Source organism: Ovis aries, chromosome 18 (genome assembly GCF_016772045.2).
Source record: "Ovis aries strain OAR_USU_Benz2616 breed Rambouillet chromosome 18, ARS-UI_Ramb_v3.0, whole genome shotgun sequence".
Classification (NCBI taxonomy): Eukaryota; Metazoa; Chordata; class Mammalia; order Artiodactyla; family Bovidae; genus Ovis; species Ovis aries.
This window is the reverse complement of record NC_056071.1, coordinates 29023493-29045933: the sequence shown is the minus strand read 5'-3', so window position 1 is coordinate 29045933 and position 22441 is coordinate 29023493. Positions and strand designations below refer to the sequence as shown.

General features: G+C 39.3%; 1 protein-coding gene across 4 annotated transcripts in view; it reads left to right on the top strand.

The window, feature by feature from the left end:
• The window catches only part of NRG4 (neuregulin 4), a 122031-nt gene that overhangs the window by 93402 nt on the left and 6188 nt on the right, over positions 1–22441 (top strand). For 3 of the 4 annotated variants that reach the window (XR_006056848.2, XR_006056847.2, XR_009597235.1), the window contains 2 exons: positions 5771–5850; positions 11452–11536. Coding sequence is in view for 1 of the 4 variants with exons in the window: in XM_042235191.2 (XP_042091125.1) it covers positions 5771–5850; positions 11452–11468 (97 nt within the window). In the remaining 3 variants the exon portion in view is untranslated. Of the gene's footprint in view, positions 1–5770; positions 5851–11451; positions 11596–22441 lie in introns of those variants that run through there. The other variant, XM_042235191.2, reaches the window with a different exon arrangement.

The window sequence follows — 22441 nt, the reverse complement described above, 5'->3', positions numbered from 1 at the left end:
TGACTGTTTGTTTCTTCCTGGTCTAGCATTCCCTCCCTTCCCTAATTAACAGCTGCTTGAGTCTGCCCATTAGAACTCAGGAAAAGTCATAGAGGCTGGAAAAAAGGCTATTTCCTGTAATCAAAGAAATGAGAGACACAGAAAGGCTTTGTGCCCAGGAGCCCCAGAGGACCCTGCTTGATATCAAGTGCCTGGGTAAATCTTAGAAACATAATTTTATGTGAAAGAAGCAAGTCACCTAAGAAAATATAACAATATGATCCCACTCATGAAAAGTTTAAAACGAGACAAAACTAAATAATGTATTGATTAGGGTGATATATATGATTGGTTCAAGTAAGAGACTGGTTAGCACAAAATACAGAATGATGGTTACTTGTGGTGGGAAGAGAAAGGGAAGCACTCCAAGAAGGCATGGAATGCTAATAGCCTGTTTCTAATCTTGTGCTTGGAAACGAACAGAGATCATTCTGTCGTTTTTGAGATTGCATCCAAGTACTGCATTTCGGACTCTTGTTGACCATGATGGCTACTCCATTTCTTCTGAGGGATTCCTGCCCACAGTAAGAGATATAATGGTCATCTGAGTTAAATTCACTCATTCCAGTCCATTTTAGTTCGCTGATTCCTAGAATGTTGACGTTCACCCTTGCCATCTCCTGTTTGACCACTTCCAATTTGCCTTGATTCATGGACCTGACATTCCAGGTTCCTATGCAATATTGCTCTTTACAGCATCGGACCTTGCTTCTATCACCAGTCACATCCACAGCTGGGTATTGTTTTCGCTTTGGCTCCATCCCTTCATTCTTTCTGGAGTTATTTCTCCACTGATCTCCAGTAGCATGTTGGGCACCTACTGACCTGGGGAGTTCCTCTTTCAGTATCCTACCACTTTGCCTTTTCATACTGTTCATGGGGTTCTCAAGGCAAGAATACTGAAGTGGTTTGCCATTCCCTTCTCCAGTGGACCACATTCTGTCAGACATTCAATATCACAGTAATCCAAGTCTATGCCCCAACCAGTAATGCTGAAGAAGCTGAAGTTGAACAACTCTATGAAGACCTACAAGACCTTTTAGAACTAACACCCGAAACAGATGTCCTTTTCATTATAGGGGACGGGAATGCAAAAGTAGGAAGTCAAGAAACACCTGGAGTAACAGGCAAATTTGACCTTGGAATGCGGAATGAAGCAGGGCAAAGACTAATAGAGTTTGCCAAGAAAACGCACTGGTCATAGCAAACACCCTCTTCCAACAACACAAGAGAAGACTCTACACATGGACATCACCAGATGGTCAACACTGAAATCTGTTTGATTATATTCTTTGCAGCCAAAGATGGAGAAGCTCTATACAGTCAGCAAAAACAAGATCGGGAGCTGACTGTGGCTCAGATCATGAACTCCTTATTACCAAATTCAGACTTAAATTGAAGAAAGTAGGGAAAACTGCTAGACCGTTCAGGTCTGACCTAAATCAAATCCCTTATGATTATACAGTGGAAGTGAGAAATAGATTTAAGGGCCTAAATCTGATAGAGAGAGTGCCTGATAAACTATGGAATGAGGTTCGTGACATTGTATAGGAGACAGGGATCAAGACCATCCCCATGGAAAACAAATGCAAAAAAGAAAAATGGCTGTCTGGGGAGGCCTTACAAATAGCTGTGAAAAGAAGAGAGGCGAAAAACAAAGGAGAAAAGGAAAGATATAAGCATCTGAATGCAGAATTCCAAAGAATACCAAGAAGAGATAAGAAAGCCTTCTTCAGCGATCAATGCAAAGAAATAGAGGAAAAGAACAGAATGGGAAAGACTACAGATCTCTCCAAGAAAATTAGAGATACCAAGGGAACTTTTCCTGCAAAGATGGGCTCGATAAAGGACAGAAATTGTATGGACCTAACAGAAGCAGAAGATATTAAGAAGAGGTGGCAAGAATACACAGAAGAACTGTACAAAAAAGATCTTCACGACCCAGATAATCATGATGATGTGATCACTAATCTAGAGCCAGACATCTTGGAATGTGAAATCAAGTGGGCCTTAGAAAGCATCACTACGAACAAAGCTAGTGGAGATGATGGAATTCCAGTTGAGCTATTTCAAATCCTGAAAGATGATGCTGTGAAAGTGCTGCACTCAATATGCCAGCAAATTTGGAAAACTCAGCAGTGGGCACAGGACTGGAAAAGGTCCATTTTCATTCCAATCCCAAAGAAAGGCAATGCCAAAGAATGTTCAAACTACCGCACAATTACACTCATCTCACATGCTAGTAAAGTAATGCTCAAAATTCTCCAAGCCAGGCTTCAGCAATACGTGAACCGAGAACTTCCAGATGTTCAAGCTGGTTTTAGAAAAGGCAAAGGAACCAGAGATCAAATTGCCAACATCCGCTGGATCATGGAAAAACCAAGAGAGTTCCAGAAAAACATCTATTTCTGCTTTATTGACTATGCCAAAGCCTTTGAGTGTGTGGATCACAATAAACTGTGGAAAATTCTTCAAGAGATGGGAATACCAGACCACCTGACCTGCCTCTTGAGAAACCTGTATGCAGGTCAGGAAGAAACAGTTAGAACTGGACATGGAACAGACTGGTTCCAAATAGGAAAAGGAGTACGTCAAGGCTGTATACTGTCACCCTGCTTATTTAACTTATATGCAGAGTACATCATGAGAAACGCTGGACTGGAAGAAACACAAGCTAGAATCAAGATTGCTGAGAGAAATATCAATAACCTCGGATATGCAGATGACACCACTCTTATGGCAGAAAGTGAAGAGGAACTAAAAGCCTCTTGATGAAAGTGAAAGAGGAGAGTGAAAAAGTTGGCTTAAAGCTCAACATTCAGAAAATGAAGATCATTGCATCCAGTCCCATCGCTTCATGGGAAATAGATGGGGAAACAGTGTCAGACTTCATTTTATTGGGCTCCAAAATCACTGCAGATGGTGATTGCAGCCATGAAATTAAAAGACGCTTACTCCTTGGAAGAAAAGTTATGACCAACCTAGATAGCATATTCAAAAGCAGAGACATTACTTTGCTAACTAAAGTCCATCTAGTCAAGGCTATGGTTTCTCCAGTGGTCATGTATGGATGTGAGAGTTGGACTGTGAAGAAGGCTGAGTGCTGAAGAATTGATGCTTTTGAACTGTGGTGTTGGAGAAGACTCTTGAGAGTCCCTTGGACTGCAAGGAGATCCAACCAGTCCATTCTGAAGATCAGCCCTGGGATTTCTTTGGAAGGAATGATGCTAAAACTGAAACTCCAATACTTGGCCACCTCATGCGAAGAGTTGACTCATTGGAAAAGACTGATGCTGGGAGGGATTGGAGGCAGGAGGAGAAGGGGATGACAGAGGATGAGATGGCTGGCTGGCATCACTGACTCGATGGACTTGAGTCTGAGTGACCTCCGGGAGTTGGTGATGGACAGGGAGGCCTGGTGTGCTGCAATTCATGGGGTCTCAAAGAGTCAGACACGACTGAGTGACTGAACTGAGCTGAATCTTGTGCTGCGCATGTAAGGGTCTATCACTGATTTTTAAACTGGTGTCAAGTTATATATTCACAACCAAAAGTTGAGAGTTATGTGTTTTTTTGGCAGGAAGTTTTAGGACTTCAAGCCTGGGAGGCAGCATCTCAAGTAATCTTGAGAAAATTGCTCTGATGAGGCAAGGGGGGAGCTAGGATAGATAGAAGTTTTGCAACAAAGGGCAGGTAGTCAGAACATCAAAAGATATTTAAGTCTTTTAATTATTGTTAATTAAGTTAAAGAAAACCAGCTACAGTAAGTTAAGGAAGTTAGCACTTTCCTGTATACGAGAAGATGCAAGAATCTGGATTCACTGAAATCATTCCTTTGATATACACTTTAATTATTTGGGGCCAGTTTCCTGTGTTTTTACCTCCTGTTTTCCTCAGGGCTCACTACAGGGAGTGGCAGCAGTCAGATGGCAGGTATTCTCTCCTTTCTAAGTTCCCTCAGGGCTCACCAGCGGCCTGTGGGCAGGCTGCAGGCTGATGACTGTGACAGTCTTTGTTTACTGACATGGCAGGAGATATTCTATTTCTCTCTAGGCATATATATTGTCATTCACTCTTTTTAAGTGTGTACTTTATTTTAAAATAAAGCAATTTTTTGCCATATGTAAACGTTAAACACTTTCATATTAATTGGAAAATGAATGTAAATTTAATAACTGAGAAAAAATAGCATCCTTAAGATTCTTACAAAAATAATATGACATTGAATAATTTTCAGAAATGGTTAAAACATGCTACCCACTGAACCTTTTCCATTTTTAAATGACAACACAAGCAAAGGTATTTCTACATGATGATTTGTGTCTTGTCAAAATCAAGAGTAGAATTAATTTGAAAGAAACATGAGTAGCTATTGCTTATAAAATCTAGTCATAAGATTTAGGCTCTTGCATACTGACCAGGTGAAACATACTGTCTGAAATGTGCTTTCAAGAATTAAAACAAGTCCCTGTTTACTGTAGTAGTTTTTAGGTCCATCAGTGGTTGAAATTGCTTTAAGCTGAAGCCCTTTTGAGTTTAATAACTAATTAATGTCATATTTGAATGAAGTCCAAAATGATAACCCATATGCTGAAATCTAGGCAGAATCAATCATGTTTTACGAAGAGGAATCAGTGTATTTTTAGAAAACACATTTCATTTTGCTATGGTAAAAAGTGGTTTTGAATTAATTTTCATTAATGTAAGGTAAATACTCTAGGCATTGACTTACTAAAAAAAAATCGAAAGCAAGGGTACATTCCAATATCTTATTTAATATTAAAAGTGGTTTTTAAAAACTCTGTCATGAGCATTTGAATGTAATTAGAAACTATATTAATTGACCAGATGACAAAAAAGACCGATGAACTGTAGCCTTAAAAAGTGCAAGTGAGGGGCTTCTCTTGTAGTCCAGTGGTTAAGAATCTGCCTGCCAGAGCAGGGAACATGGATTTAATTCCTGGTCCAGGCAGATCGCACTTGCTGGGGGGCATCTAAGTCCACACACCACAACTGCTGAAGCCCATGCCTCCTAGAGCCTCTGCTCCACAACCAGAGAAGCCACCACAATGAGAAGCCTGTGCGCCGCAGCTAAGAACAGCCCCACTTGCCTCAACTAGAGAGAGCCTGTGCATAACACTGAAGATCCAGTGCAGCCAAAAATAAATAAATTTTTTTAAAGGTGCAATTGAGTTTTTCAATAGTTGAGTAAAGACACCCCATGTCACGTAAAGTGTTACTCAGTAGATTCTGACTCTTTGCGACCCCATGGATCCCACCAGGCTCCTCTGTCCATGGAAATCTCCAGGCAAGAATACTAGAGTGGGCTGCCATTCCCTTCTCCAGGGGATCTCACCGACCCAGGGATCAAACCTGGGTCTCCTGCATTGCAAGCGGATTCTTTACTGTCTGAGCCACCATAAGGATCCCAACTAATAATGAAAACTAACCACTTTAAGAAGAGCACAAAAATGCTACATTAAAATAGCACAGTTCTGCTGTCTTAAAGGAAAAAGACTAAGTGGCATCATCAGCATCTGAAGCCCCTACAGATGACCTACCTGCCCTGGTGCATTTGTTAAATAATGGGGCACAGTTTTAGGGAAGCTCTAGCGGTTTCAGATAGTTGCGGAAAAGAAAATAAACCTCCATATATTCAAATTTAAACTTGCTTTCTGCATTTGCACTTACCCATTTTCCATTTGTGTGTTTCTTTCTTCTTTATTGTCAGGAAGGGCCATCTTCAGAGGGCCAGTTCGGTCCAGTATGATATCAACTTGGTAGAGACAAGCAGTACCAGTGTCCACCATGGTGAGTAAATTCAAAATAAATGTATATTTTAAAACCTTAAGTTAGATGTTGGTTGTCTAATGGGATTTGGATCTATCCAAAAAATGTTGACCCTAAAAATTTTTTCTATGGGTTTTTTACCTGAAGATGAATTTCTCATTAGCTGTATGACACAAGTCATCTTTTTCCCCCAAAGAAAACTATGTTATCACAATATGTGAAATTATGATGTTAGTTATGTTTCACAGACTGATTTTTACAGAAGTAATCTGAAGTGGGCTGGTATATGGACAGGAAGAGGATTTTTATCTATAAGGATAAGCAAATCTTTTGGAAACATATGGGTCAATTCATGTTTTAAAAATATCATGAGACTTCTGCTTCTGACCAAGATGGAGTAACAGAGACTGGATCTACCTCCTCCTTGAAACAGTTTATAAAAGGACATTATACATTAAGTGATGGTTTTCAAGACATTGGACAACAGGAAACAAAGGATCATGAGAGACTGAAAACAGATGAGATGAACCAATGATTCCCTCAAAGTACTGCCTTGAGAATTTCCATGCTGTGGCATGGGAAAGTTGGGTGGATGACCCAGGTTGATCAATGTGGCTTAATCAATATAGTTCACTGGAAAAGAGGAGAGCCACATAGAGAATTTCAGAGATCTTCAAGTATTCAGTTCAGGAATAATCACATGTATACTAGGAAAGTACTTGATATTAGGGAAAGAATGACCTGATAGGATTAGAGGTACCCACTATTTGCACAAGCCTAGGAAAAGTGCCTGTTCCCAATAATAAGGCTAAAAATCCTAATTATTCATTGAGTAATAGTGTACACAGAAGATTGTTTCTTCAGTAGTGGGGAATGATTAGCCCTAGATTGAGTACTGCTCCAGTCCTGCCTAACAGACCATAAAAGCAAGAACTGAAAGAATCAAATTGTTTCTAAATAACCTAACTGCATCAGCAGCAGCAGCTCAGTCAGTCATGTCCAACTCTTTGCAACCCCATGGATTGCAGCATGCCAGACTTCCCTGTCCATCACCAACTCCCAGAGCTTGCTTAGACTCCCAGCATCAGGATCTTTTCCAATGAGTCAGTTCTTCACATCAGGTGGCCACAGTATTAGAGTTTCAGCTTCAGCATCAGTCCTTCCCAATGAATATTCCGGATTGATTTCCTTTAAAATTGACTGGTTTGACCTCCTTAGAGTCCAAGGGATTCTCAAGAGTCTTTTCCAACACCACAGTTCAAAAGCATCAATTCTTTGGTGCTCAGCTTTCTTTATAGTCCAACTCTTACAACCATACATGACTACTGGAAAAACCATTGCTCTGACTAGGCAGACCTTTGTTGGCAAAGTAATGTCTGTGCTTTTTAATACACTGTCTAGGTTCATCACAGCTTTTCTTCCCAGGAGCAAGCGTCTTTTAATTTCATGGGTGCAGTCACCAACCACAGTGATATTGGATCCCAAGAAAATAAAGTCTGTCACTGTTTCCATTGTTTCTTATCTATTTTCCATGAAGTGATGGGACTGGATGCCATGATCTTCATATTTTGAATGTTGAGTTTTAAGCCAACTTTTTTACCCTCTTTCACTTTCGTCAAGAGGCTCTTTAGTTTCTCTTCACTTTCTGACATAAGGGTGGTGTCATCTGCATATCTGAGGTTATTGATATTTCTCCCAGCAATCTTGACTCCAGCTTGTGCTTCATCCAGTCCAGCATTTTGCATGATGTACTCTGCATATAAGTTAAATAAGCAGGGTGACAGTATGCATCCTTGATGTACTCCTTTCCCAATTTGGAACCAGTCTGTTGTTCCATGTCCGGTTCTAACTGTTGCTTCTTGACCTGCATACAGGTTTCTCAGGATGTAGGTAAGGTGGTCTGCTTTTCCCATCTCTTTAAAAATTTTCCAGTTTGTTGTGATCCACACAGTCAGAGGCTTTGGTGTAGTCAAAAAAGCAGAAGTAGAGGCTTTTCTGGAACTCTCTTGTTGGCAATTTGATCTCTGGTTCCTCTGCCTTTTCTAAAACCAGATTGAACATCTGGAAGTTCTCGGTTCACGTGCTGTTGAAGCCTAGCTTGGAGAATTTTGAGCATTACCTTGCTAGCATGTGAAATGAGTGGACTTGTGTGGTAGTTTGAACATACTTTGAGATTGCCTTTCTTTGGGATTAGAATGAAAACTGATCTTTTCCAGTCCTGTGGCCACTGCTGAGTTTTCCAAATTTGCTGGCATATTGAAAATGGTTAAAATGGTAAATTTTATTAAGTATATTCACAATAAAAAGCCAGAAAGAGATGTAGTTTTGTGGCTTTTGGTTGCACTGGGTCTTCGTTACTGTATGCGGATTTTCTCTAGTTGTGGCAAGCTGGGGCTACTCTTCATTGCAGTGCACAAGCTTCTCATTGCAGTGGCGTCTCTTGTTGCAGAGCGCAGGCTCTAGGGTTTGCAGGCTTCAGTATTTTTGCCAGAGGGGCTTGGTTACTCTGTGGCATGTGAAATCTTCCGCAACCAGGGATCAGACCTCTGTCCCTTGCATTGGCAGGAGGATTCTTAGTCAGGGTATCACCAGGGAAGTCTAAGATGCCATTATTAAATGATACTATCAGATGATTCATTTTGATATACTCAAAATTATCATTTGAGTTATCAAGAGATTGAGTTGTATTCTTCTACTTTTGGGTGAAGTCATGTATTTTAATGGTTTGATGAGGTTTTTTTATTTTTGCTGTTATTTGTAATGATAATGTCTGGAACTGCATTCGTTTTTTAAATGCTTGATGATAAAATAACCAGTGAAAAAATTCTCAGAGAACTGAATGTATTATCATACATGGTTTTAACTGAGAAGATTAATACAAATAGGGCCAAATGTGACAGGAAAAAATGTGGGAATGGCTGACTGCCACTAACGCTTGAATGCACAAGTACCCATGCTTGTAATTCACCAATGGTTTATCTCCTCAAAGGATTTGCCTCTTAATTTTTTTTCAGATCATTCAATGGGATGGTAAAAACTCAAATTATTTTTTAGAAACCACATATACCTAAAAGGAAAGTTGGCTTCTTTTCAGTTTATAAAGACATGTTTGTAATAAAATAGAAACTACTTGGGAGCCTTTCTACACAGAGGTACTCTGGTTTAATTGGGAGAAGAGTTTCAGAACTCAGGTATTAAACTGCTGCCTTCTTTTAATGAGGAAAAAAGGGTATCACAACCAGGGGTAAAAATCCGGATAAGGTGTTGGGCATAGCTCACAAAATTAGCTCACTGGCCACTTATTTTTTCAATGTCAAACAGTCTCGGTATCTGCAAAGCCATTACTTTAAGAAAAGCAAAATAAATGCCTTTACCACATGTGACAAGATCTGTGTCATGAAAACAAAGTTGATCATGGGGATTGGGAATTTCTTCATGCTGCTGCTGCTGCTGCTGCTGCGTCGCTTCAGTCGTGTTCGACTCTGTGCGACCCCATAGACGGCAGCCCACCCGGCTCTCCCATCCCTGGGATTCTCCAGGCAAGAATACTGGAGTGGGTTGCCAGTTTCTTCACCAATGCATGAAAGTGGAAGTGAAGTCGTGTCCGACTCCTAGCGATCCTGTGGACTGCAGCCTACCAGGCTCCTCCATCCATGGACCTTCCCGGCAAGAGTACTGGAGTGGGTTGCCATTGCCTTCTCCTTCTTCATGCTATTAGCTTATATTTGTTATGAAAATCAGAGCATGATGGTACATGTTATTTTAAAATTTATTAATGACCTATTTTCACCAGGAAACTCCTCTTGCCACCATACCATAAAGCTTTATTCAGTTTAACACTCCTAATAGATTCATCCATGTCACTTTGTATGCCTCTGAAATATAAATCTCCCAAGGCATTTTTAAAATTTGTTCATTAAGTAAACCTACAGCTTTAAGTCCTGGCATCCATTTAGATTGTGATTACATATCATCCCTATTGCAATAACACACTAGTTCTTAAAGTACAGCTCTTTAAATGAAAAGAAAGTAAGGTAACTATGGAACCGTGAACATCAAGTACCTATAGGTGCCAGACACTGTGGCTGGTATTTCACTTTGGAGATGCTTATAAGTCTTAATACCCATTGTGAAATATCAGTCACCTCAGTTACACAGATGATACTAAATGTCAATAACCTCAGATACACAGATGATACCACCCTTATGGCAGAAAGTGAAGAGGAACTAAAGAGCCTCTTGATGAAAGTGAAAGAGGAGAGTGAAAAAGTTGGTCTAAAACTCAATATTCAAAATGTGAATATCATGGTGTCTGGTCCTATCACTTCATGGCAAATAGATGGGGAAACAATGGAAACAGTGACAGACTTTATTTTGGGGGGCTCCAAAATCACTGCAGATGGTGACTGCAGCCATGAAAATAAAAGCTACTTGCTCCTTGGTATGACCAACCTAGACGGCATATTAAAAAGCAGAGGCATTACTTTGCCAACAAAGGTCTGTCTAGTCAAGGCTATGGAATTTCCAGTAGTCATGTATGGTTGTGAGAGTTGGACTATAAAGAAAGCTGAGTGCCAAAGAATTGATGCTTTTGAACTGTGGTGTTGGAGAAGACTCGTGAGAATCCCTTGGACTGCAAGGAGGTCAAACCAGTCCACCCTAAAGGAAATCAGTCCTGAATATTCACTGTGAAGGACTGATGCTGACGCTGAAACTCCAATACTTTGGCCACCTGATGCAAAGAACTGACTCATTGGAAAAGACCATGATGCTGGGAAAGACTAAGGGCAGGAGGAGAAGGGGACAACAGAGGATGAGATGGTTGGATGGCATCGCTGACTCGCTGGACATGAGTTTGAGCAAGCTCTGGGAGTTGCTGATGGAGAGGGACGCCTGCATGCTGTAGTCCATGGCGTCGCAAAGAGTTGGACACAACTGAGTGACTGGACTGAACTGAATGCAACCCACTGTGAGGCAAGTGGCATTCTTCTCTACGAAAAAGAAAACTGAGGTTTAGAGAGGTTAAAATCAAGATCACACATTAAAAGGTGCTAAGACAGGATTTAAGCCCAGGTGAATCTAGTTCCCAAGTCCAAGTTTTTCATATTGTACTTATGCTTCCACAGATAGGGGGTAACAGGCTCAGGGCTCATTGGCTCTTAAGGGAGCCAGTTGTCCCTACGTTAAATACCAGCCACAGGTTTTGTTTTGTTTTTATCTTGGTTTTTATTTTTGCTACTTTCTCCAGTTTTCCTGCCATCAGTTATTCATTTTTATTGCTGTTAGAGTGACTCACTTTACCAGTCTTTCCCTCTTAACCCTCTTTGTCATTTGTAATATCTTTTTAAAAATTCACCAAGCTTGTTAGAACTTCAGGTAACAGAAAATAGGCAGTGGGAAAAGGCAGGGACACTTCTGTGAGATCTGAATGGAGGTGCTGATACAACTCTTCTGTATTCTGGGGTGTGTTAAGAGGCTCATTTGGATGTTCTAGGCTAGTTCACCTCAACTTTTCACAAACAGAAGGGGTGGATGTACATGTGTAAACAAAGATGTGTTGACAGTTGTACATATAAAGAAAAACTGAGATGGAGAAAACATCTTGATTCTTATTTTCCATAGGTCATGGAGAACATTGAAGAAATAACACAGTGAAGCCAAATCATTGCTTCTTTGTTACAAAGGCAAGAAAGTGAAACACTAAATGGTAAAATAAATTAAACAAGTTAATCTTTCTTTGTTCTCTAAATAAAAGACTGAAAGTTATCATATGTTGAAACACAGTCCATCCTGTTGCAAAGTATGTGTGTTTCTGTAACATATATTAACTTATTTGCAGTTGGTAAATAGGAAAGTAATATCAATCCTGTATGAAAGTTGCATGGGTTCAAACATGATTTTTTATTTCCCCAGTAAGCTAATATGTTGAAGCAACTAGAGGCAAACTTTCTCACAGCTCAGGAGAAACTCTTAGTAATATATAAAGACCCTAAAAGAAAAGCGAAAATCCTTTAAGGGCAAAGAGTGACTGTTTTAGTAGCTTTCACTGTATTAAGCTGGATAGGGAAGCTGCAAAGAGCAAGTTAACCATGAAGACATTTCACCTGGTTATTAGGAAAAAAGCATTGATTGATGAAGGTGAAACTGCATAGCTCATCTCAGGACTTAGCAAATCACAGGCTTTTTATGTCTTGGTGCAGAAGGAATTCAGTGAGGGACAAAGTGAGAGGTAAGAAGTGGATTTATAGTTTAGGATGCTTTTGAAGGATACAAGCAGGCAGGCAAGAGACCTCTGCCCTGAGGACTAAGTGGGCAACATGTTTATAAGCAAAGGGAAAATAGAAAGGATGAAGAAGACCGCTTTCTTCCTCATTCTTTGAGTGGATGTCAAGCTTACATCACTAGCTCCTCCTCAAGTCAGGCAGAGGACTTTTTGATCCTATATGGTCAAACTGGGACTGTCATGGTGCTATCCACATCAGCAGAAGGGTGGTCATGCAAACTAACATAGATCAAAATATGTTAAATAACCTCAGGTTTTAGTATGATGAGGTCTTCTACTTTGGCACCTTGCCCGTGTATTCCTTTCTTTGGTATGTGCTAAGGGACTTGTCCTAAGGATCATTCTCATGCTGACCAGGACCAGCAGGGTGCAGGCCTCACTTTTCACTTACTGGACTGGAGCATATCTTATGCTTTTATTGTGTGGTTTTGTTGTTAAGCAGGCCTGTTTCATAATAGTCTGATTGCTTTCTTGAGTGATCATTAGCTTACAATGATCTCCCAAAGTTCCTTCTCTATCTATAACTCCCTAGTGGGATGTCAAAAGCTGCCTGTGTAACTATCCTGCTCTATCCTTATCATTGGAAGCTACCTTTAGATCCTGTTTTTAATGTTAACGAGACTGGTTTCTTTTAAAAATAAATATTTATTTGGTTGCATTGGGTCTTAGTTGTGCATGAGGAATCCTTAGTTGAGGTTGTAGGTTCTAGTTGCCTGACCAAGGATCGAACCAAGGCCCCCTTCATTGAGAGTGTACAGTCCTAGCCACTGGACCGCCAGGGAAGCCCTGAAAATGGCTTCTATGAGGAGCAATTGATTTCAGGGTCTATATCTGAAAGGAAGAAGCACAAACCCCAACGTTTAAGTATACAAAAGATGGACTAATTCTCAGTGCAGATACTAGTGGAGATTTAGGATTCTTGTTTTTGTTACTGCTCAGGTTATACAATTCCAAACCTTTTTTCCCCTATTAGGCTTTTAATTTTAGGGCACGATTTTACAGATCACGGGGTTTTCATCTTATTAGGAGCAATATAAAGAATGCATTTGGTAAAGCTGGTAACAGAAGTCCGTAGTTTCATTAAGGCTCCTCTTTTTTTTTTTTTTTTTTTTTTTTAGTTTTATAGATTTTAACAAATGCGTGATTTCATGTGTCCACCACTACAGTATCACATTGAATAACTTCACCACCCAAAAATCTCCTGTGCTCCATCTACTCTTTCCCAGTCTCAGTGGTAACCACTGAGCCCTTTACTATCTCTATAGCTTTTTACTATGTCTATAGCTTTTTCTGGACTGTCATATAGTTGGAATCATACAGTAGGTAACCTTTTCAGATTGGCTTCTTTCACTTCTTAGCCTTTTACACATGCAATTCAATGGCCTTAAGTATATTCCCATTGGTTCAACCATCACCACTGTCCATCTCCAGAACTTTCTCATCATCCTATACTGAATGCTATACCCATTAGACAATAACTCCTCATTCCCTCTTCTACTCAGACCATGGTAGCTAACATTCTGCTTTATCTCTAAGCATCTGAATATTCTCAATGCTTGATTTAAGTCTCAGTATTTCATACAAATACATGAATCATGCATTTGTCCTCTTGTGTGTGGCTTATTTCATTTACCATGTCTTCAAGTTTCATCAACAGTATAGTATGTATCCAAATTTCATTCCTTTTTATGACTGAATGATATTCCATTGTACATATTTACCTCATTTTGTTTATTCATTTATCAACAGATGAACATGAGTCATTTCACCTTTTGGCTATTGTGATGATGCTCTTAGGAACATACATCCACAAATAGCTGTTCAAACCCCTGTTTTCTATTCTTTTGCGTAAATACCCAGAAGTAGTATCAAATGTTAATTATATATTTAATTATTTGAGGAACTATGATACTATTTTCTACAGCAGCTATACTGTGTTATATTCATATAAATATATACATATGAATATATATATATTATAGCAATGCACTCTAGTTTCTCCACATCCTTGTCAACACTTTTTTAAAAAAATAAATAATAGCCACTCTAATGGGTATGAAGTGCTATTTCATCGTGGTTTTGATTTGCATTTCCCAAATGATTAGTAATGTTGAGCATCTTTTCATGTGCTAATTGGTCATCTATATCTTCTTTGGATACCTGTCTATTCAAGTCCTTTGCCCAGATTTGAATTGGGTTGTCTTTTATAACTGTTGCTGCATATTAGGAGTTTTATATGTGTGTGTGTGTGTGTGTGTGTGTGTGTGTCTGTATAAATGGGTAGTAATCCCTCATCAGATATGTGATCTGCAAATGTTTTCTCCCATTCTGTGGACTGCCTTTTTTACTCTGTTGATAGTATGCTTTGATACATAAATGTCTTACTTGTTTCTGGCCGTGCTGGGTCTTCGTTGCTTGGTGTGGGCTTTCTCTGCGTTGGCTGTGGCAGGCAGGGGCCACTCTTTGTTGTGGTGTGTGGGCTCCTTACTGCAGTGGCTTCTCTTGTTGCAGAGCGCGGGATGTGGAGCATATCGGCTTCAGTATTACAGCATGCGGTACAGTGGTTGCAGCACGTGGTCTCCAGGGTGCATGGACTGCAGTACTTGGGCCACACAGGCTCAGTGGTTGTGGAGCTTGGGCTTAGCTGCTCTGTGGCATGTAGAATCTTTCTGCACCAGGGATCAAACCCATGTTCCCTGCATTGGCAGGCGGATTCTTATCCACTGTGCCACCAGGCAAGTCCAAATGTCTAATTTTTGAAGCTCAGTTTGTCTCTTTTCTCTTTTCATGCCTATGACTTTGGTGTCATATCTAAGAAATTGCTCCTAAATCCAACGTTCTGAAACTTTCCCCCTGTTTTTTTTCTAAGAGTGGAGTTTTAAGTCTTATGGTTAGGTCTTTGGTCCATCTGAACTAATTTTTATATATAGTGTTAGGTAAGAATCCATCTTCATTCTCTGGCATGTGGGTATCCAGTTTTCCCAGCACCATTTGTTGAAAACACTGTCCTTTTCCCATGAAATGGTCTTGGTGTGCTTCCTCCAAATCATTTGACCATATATGTGAGAATTTCTGGATTCTTTATTCTATTCCACTGGTCTATATGTCTGTTTTTATTCATTATCACACTGTTTTGATTATTGTATCTTTGCAGTAAAATATGAAATCAGGAAGTGTGAGTCTTCCAACTTTGATCTTTTTTAAGATTATTGTTGTTTTTCAGTCGCTAAGTCATGTCTGACTGTGATTCCATGAACTGCAGCACACCAGACTTCCCTGTCCTTCACTGTCTCCTGGAGCTTGCTCAAACTCATATCCATTAAGTTAGTGATGCCATCCAACCATCTCATCCTCTGTCACCCTCTTCTCCTCCTGTCCTCAATCTTTCCCAGAATCAGGGTCTTTTCCACTGAGTCGGCTCTTTCCATCAGGTGGCCAAAGTATTGAGCTTCAGCTTCAGCATCAGTCCTTCCAAAGAATATTCAGGGTTGATTTCCTTTAGGATTGACTGGTTTGATCTCCTTGCTGTCCAAGGGACTCTCAAGAGTCTTTTCCAGCACCACAGTTCAAAAGCATCAATTCTTTGGTATTCAGTTTCTTCTTTTCAAGATGTTTTGGCTATTTGGATCCTAGATATTCCACTTGAATTATTTTTCTGTATCTGTAAAGAATGTCATTGAGATTTTGAAGTGAATTACATTGAATCTGTAGATCACTTTGGGTAGTATTGACATCATACCAATATTAAGTCTTCCAGTCTGTTTACATGGGATGTCTTTCAACTTATTGGTGTCATCTTTAACATCGTTAATATCAGCTTCCCTGGTATAATGAGTTCTCTGGTGGCTCAGAGGGAAAAGCGTCTGCCTGCAATGCAGGAGATCCAGGTTTGATTCCTGGGTCTGGAAGATCCCCTAGAGAAGGAAATGGCAACCCACTCAGGTATTCTTGCCTGTAAAATCCAGGCTTCTCTGGTAGGCTTATAGTCCATGGGAGTCACAAAGAGTCGGACACGACTGAGTGACTTCACGTTCTTTCTTTCTTTCACTTTCCCTGGTATAGCTCAGTTGGTAAAGAACCTATCTGCAATGCAGGAGACCCCAGTTTGATTCCTGGGTCGGGAAGATCTGTTGGAGAAGGGATAGGCTACCCACTCCAGTATTCTTGGTTTTCCCTTGTAGCTCAGCTGGTAAAGAATCTGCCTGCAATGTGGGAGACCTGGGTTCAATCCCTGGGTTGGGAAGATCCCCTAGAGAAGGGAAAGGCTACCCATTCCAGTATTCTGGCCTGGAGAATTCCATAGGCTGTATAGTTCATGGAGTGGCAAAGAGTCGGACACGACTGAGCAACTTTCACGTTAACGTCATTTAGCAATGTCTTGCGGTTTTCAATGTACAAGTCATCAACTTCTTCATTAAGAATTCATTAAGTCTTTGGGGTTGTTCATATTAGTATATAGAAAGGCAACTGATTTTGTGTGTTGCTTCTGTGTCTAAACTTTGCTGGATTTTTTTCTTAGTGCTAACAGATTTGGGGGTGTGGAGATCATTTGTGTTTTCTACACATAGGGCCATGTATTCTGCAGATAATTTTACTTCATTCTTTCTAATTTCATTCTTTTTGTTGACTAATTACTCTGCCTTGAACTTCCAACACTGTGCTGAATAGGACTAGTAAAAGCTGCATCCTTGTCTTGTTCGTGATTTCAGTCCTTTTCCATTGAGTATAATGTTAGCTGTAAGAGTTTCATATGTGGTCTTTATTATGTTGAGGTAGCTTCCTTCAATTCCTAGTGTGTTTTTTTTTAATCAAAAAGAATTTCATCAAATCCTTTTTCAGCATCAATGATATGATCCCCATGGGACCCTCATTCTGATAATGTGGTATATTGTATTCAATTCTATTTTTATCTGTTGGACCATCCTTGCATTTCAGCAATAAACCCATGTGTTCAAATGTATAAAATTTTTAAAGTGATCTTGAATTCAGTTTGCTAATCCTTTAAGAATTTTGCATCAGTATTCAACATGGATATTGGTCTTTAACTTTCTTTTCTTGTGTTGTCATTGGCTTTGGTATCAGGGTAATACTAGGCTTATATAGTGGATTAGGAAGTGTTCTCTCATATTGAATTGTTTTTTTTTTTTTGAAAAGTGTGAGGACTGATGTTATTTCTTCTTTAAATGTTTGGTACAACTGAGAAAAGTCAAAGGTTGCAGGATTTTCTTTTGTTGGGAGGTTTTTGACTGCTGATTCAATCTCCTTTCTAATTGTAGGTCTCTAAAGACCTAATTTCTTCATGAATCAGTCTTGGTATGGTTTTTATAATTATATCCATCAGATCTAGGTTATCCAAGACATTTACAACTGCTCTTGTATTCTTGTGACCCTTTTTATTTTTGTAGACTCATTAGTAATATCCTTAATCGTACTTGTTTTTTGAAGTTGAGTCTCTTCTCTTCTGTTACTGATCTAGCTAAAAGTTTATCCATTTTATTAACCTTTTCAAAGAACTAACTTTTGGTTTAAAATTTTCTGTTGATTTTCTGTTCAGTATTTTGCTTATCTTAGTTCTAATTATTCTAGTGGCTTTGGGCTTAGTCCATTCTTCTTTTTCTAGTTCCTTAAGTTATAAAGTTAGAATGTTGATTTCAGTTTTCTTTCTTAAGGTAAACAGTTACTGCTAAAATATTCTCTTATGAGATGCAGTGAGAGCAATGCATGTTGTGTTTTGCTTAATGTATTTTGAGGATGTTATTAGATGTATAAATGTTTATTAATTGTTGTATCTGTCATATAAAACCCTATAGGACATCCTTTTCTGTCTCTTTAAATTCACAAAGGTTATAAGTCTATTTGTCTGATAATAGTATACTGTTCTTTTTTGATTACTATTCACATGGAATATCTATCTATCCATCCTTTTACTTTTAACCTATTTGGATCTGAAGTCAGTCTCTTGTAGACAACATATGGTTAAAGTAATTGTTGGTAAGGAAGAACTTATGTCATTTTGCTATTTCTCTTCTAAAGGCTTCATGGATTTTTGCTCCTTATTTTGTTAGTGTCTTTTGTGTTTTGCTTTTTTTTTTTTTTGGTAGTAAAACATATAAATTCCCCCTTTTTGTAGGTATTCTATAGCTATTTCTCTTTTTTGGCAGGTTTTTTTTTTTTCCCCCCTGCTACACTTCACAGCTTGTGGGATCTTAGTTTCCTAATCAGGGACTGAACCTAGGATCTTAGCATTGAGAGTGCAGAGTCCTAACCACTGGACTACAAGGGAATTCTCCTGTAGCTATTTCTTTGTGGTTACCATGGGGATTCTGTTTAACATCATAAAGTAACAACACTAATTTGAATTTATAGCAGCTCAAGTTCAACAGTTAATAGAAACTTTGCTACCTTGCTCTTATGTAACTTTGCCTTCACTCCCTTTCAGCCATTAAGGTCACAGGATTCCATCTTTAAGCATTGTGTCGGAAAACATAAACCAGTACCTGTTTTTATACGCTGGTTCCTAAGTTGTGTGGAAAATAGAGTTAAACATCAGAGTTATACTTGTTTCTGGAATTGTTCATGTATACCTTTACTGCAGAGTTTAATTTCTTTTTATGGTTTCCTGTTCCTATCCTTTGTCCTTCAAGAATTCCCTCTAGCATCTCTTTCAGGGCATATGTAGTTGTAATAGTCTCTTCCTGCTTTTATCTGATAATGGTTTCATTTCTCCCTCATTTTTGATGGATAGTTTTGCCAGATAAAAGATTTTAGGTTGACAGTTTTTTCTTTTAGTACTTTGAATATATCAAACTACTGCCATTTGCCCTCCATGGTTTCTGGTGAGGAATCTGATAATCTTACTGAAGATCCCTTTAAATTTTTTTTACTTTTGGCTGTGCTAGGTCTTCATTGCTGCAAGGGCTTTTCTCTAGTTGTGGCAAGCAGGAACTACTTTCTAGTTGCGGTGCCCAGGCTGCTCATTCTGGTGGCCTCTCTTGTTGTGGAGCGCAGGCTCTAGAGTGCACCAGCTTCATTAGTTGTGGCATATAAGCTCAGGAGTTGTCTCCCAGACTCTACAGCACAGGCTCAGTAGTGGTGGCACACAGACTTAGTCAGGCTTAGTTGCTCTGAACATGGAATCTTCCCGGATCGGGGCCAAGCCCACGTCTCCCGCTTTTACAGGTGGATTCTTTACCACTGAGCCACATAGGAAGCTTTATGAGTCTCTTCATTCTTGCTGCTTTCAAATTCTTTCTTTTTGTATAGCTTAATTATACAGATCTTCCTTGACTTACAGTAGGGTTGTATATCGATAAACCCATGGTAAGCTGACAATATCATAAGTTGAAATGCATTTTATATACCTATCCTACTGAACCTCATAGCTAAGCCTATCCTACCTTAAATGTACTCTGAACAATTACATTAGCAAAAATCATATAATACTAAGCCTATTTTGAAGTGGTGTAATTGAATACTGTGCTGAAAAACAGAATGATTGTAAGTATATTAGATGTTTACCCTCATGATCACGTGGCTGACTGGGAGCTGTAGCTCTCTATCACTGCCAGTCAGCATAAGTGCATCTCATTGCATATTGCTAACCTGGGAAAAGATCAAAATTCAAAACCTGAAATGTGGTTTTTACTGAATCCATATCACTTTTGTAACATTAAGGTTGAAAAATCCCAGGTCCTAGGTTGAAGACAAACTATGATGTATTTTTTTACTTTACCCTATTTGGTGTTCATTGAGCCTCTGGACATCTACATCCACATCTTACATCAAATTTGGCAAGCTTCTTGTCATTATTTATTCAAATAATCATTATATAGTTTTCTCTTTCCTCCTTGGACTCCTGTAATGTTTCTTGTTCCATTTGAGGGTATCTTGCAAATCCCTTAGATTTTTTGTTTTATGGCAATTTCAACTGTCCTGTCTTCAGCTTTGCTGATGAGTTTTTTTGCTTGCTCAATTCTACTGTTCAACCCTCTAGTGAAATTTTATTATTTTAACTTTCTGCTCCAGAATTTCTTTGGTTCCTTTTTGTAATTTCTCTCCACTGGTATTCCCATTTTATTCATCACTTTCTTGATTTTTCATTAGTTCTTTGAGCATAATTAACGATTTTTTTCTGTTAAGTTCTGTGTGTAGGCTTCCTCCAGGCCAGTTTCTGTTTCATTGAATTGACCTTGTTTCCTTGTTTCTTTGTACGCCTTTCAGGTTTGTTGTTGTTGTTGAAAACTGGGCACTTTACTATTACAATATTGTAATTCTGAATATAACATTCTGTTTTATCCTCAGTTCGCCAGTTGTTGCTGACAGCTAAAGGCTGTTGTTCATTTGTTTTTGAGACTTCCAAGCCCTTTTTGCAAAGCCTATTCCTTGTGTGTGATCATTGAAACCTCTGTCCCTATTATCTCGTTTATCTGATTTTAGAGACTTCCCTGAATGCCAGTTCTCCTTTTTGCAGTTTAGCTGTGTCCTAAGGCATTCTCGCCATACTTAGTTAGGCTTGCTTCTATCCTAGGGATCAGACCAAGATGAAAGCCTAAGGTCCTAAATCTTTTCTGAGCCATTTTTGTCTGTGCACACATTTGGCATTCTGCATTCCTTGGGTACAACTGCTTTTGAACATCTGATTTGTCAAAAATCTTACCCCCGTTTCTCCTCTGGGCCTTATATGGCCTGTATCTAGGTGCCTGCAATTCTGTAGTCATCGGGCAGCTTTCACAGGCGGTGCCTACCTTTTCTTGCCTGTTTCCAAGTTACGAAAAACAATGATGAACAGCTTGAATCAAACCTTGTAATCCCGAAGACAGATTAGAAAAGGCAGTAATTTGCAAGTAAAGTCTATTCTTCCTCTTCTGGTTTGAGGAAGGGAAATGGAAACCAGGCTTCTCTTATTTTAAGAATAAGCCCACCATTGCACAGGAGGCAAGGGTGGGTAAAAAGTCACATTTTTCTGCCATTTTGACGATGGGTTTTCTTCACTGGGCTATGTGTTGGTTGCTGTAAACCTTTGACTGTTTTCCAGAATTCCAACAAAGTTGGTTCATATAGTTGCTGCTTTCCCCCTTTTCTCCCCAGTGTTTCTGTGGAGGAATGAAAGCTAGAATGTCATAGATTACAATTTTGCTTGTGTCAGTCAGATCAATTATGTTTATTCCGATCTGTAATTCTAGTATCCTGACTAGGCTTTGAATAGAGTATGTTTCAGATACATGTATGGTGACTGAATTTTAGTTAGACTTGGAAATTTTGTGTAAATGTTAAGAAAAGGGCCTCGATTATTTTCATCTACATTTAAAACTAATGAATACATATTTTTTCCAATTCCTTGTAGTAATCAATCTTTCCTTTTTTACTATGATGTTACTGTTTTGTTCAGTTACTCAGTTGTGTCTGATTCTTTGCAACCCCATGGACTGCCCCACACCAGGCTTCCCTGTCCATCACGAACTCCTGGAGCTTGCTCAAACTCATGTCCATCGAGTCGGTGATGCCATCCAACTATCTCATCCTCTGTGACCTCCTTCTCCTCCTGCCCTCAGTATTTCCCAGCATCAGGGTCTTTTCCAGTGACTCAGCTCTTTGCATCAGGTAGCCGAAGTATTGGAGCTTCAACTTCAGCATCAGTCCTTGCCAATGGCTATTCAGGGTTGATTTCCTTTAGGATTGACTGGTTTGACCTCCTTCCTGTGCAAGGAACTCTCAAGTGTATTCTCCAGCACCACAGTTTGAAAGTATCAATCCTTTGGTGTTCAGCTTTCTTTATGGTCTGACTCTCTCATCTCTACATGACTACTGGAAAAACCATAGCTTTGACTAGACAGACCTTTGTCAGCAAAGTGATGTCTCTGCTTTTTAATACACTATGTAGGTTCATCATAGCTTTTCTTTCTAGGAGCAAGCATCTTTTAATTTCATGGCTGCAGTCACCATCCACAGTGATTGGATCCCAAAAAATAAAGTCTGTCACTGTTTCCATTTTCCCCCATCTATTTGCCATGAAGTGATGGGACCAGATGCCATGATCTTAGTTTTTCGTATGTTGAGTTTTATGCCAGATTTTTCACTCTCCTCTTTCATCAAGAGGCTCTTTAGTTCCTCTTTGCATTCTGCTGTTAGGGTGGTGTCATCTGTATATCTGAGGTTATTGATATTTCTCCCAGCAATCTTGATTTCAGTTTGAGCTATTTCACATGATGTACTCTCCATATAAGTTAAATAAGCAGTGACAATACACAGCCTTGACGTACTCCTTTCCCAATTTGGAACCAGGCCATTGTTCCATGTCTGGTTCTAACTGTTGCTTCTTGACCTGCATAT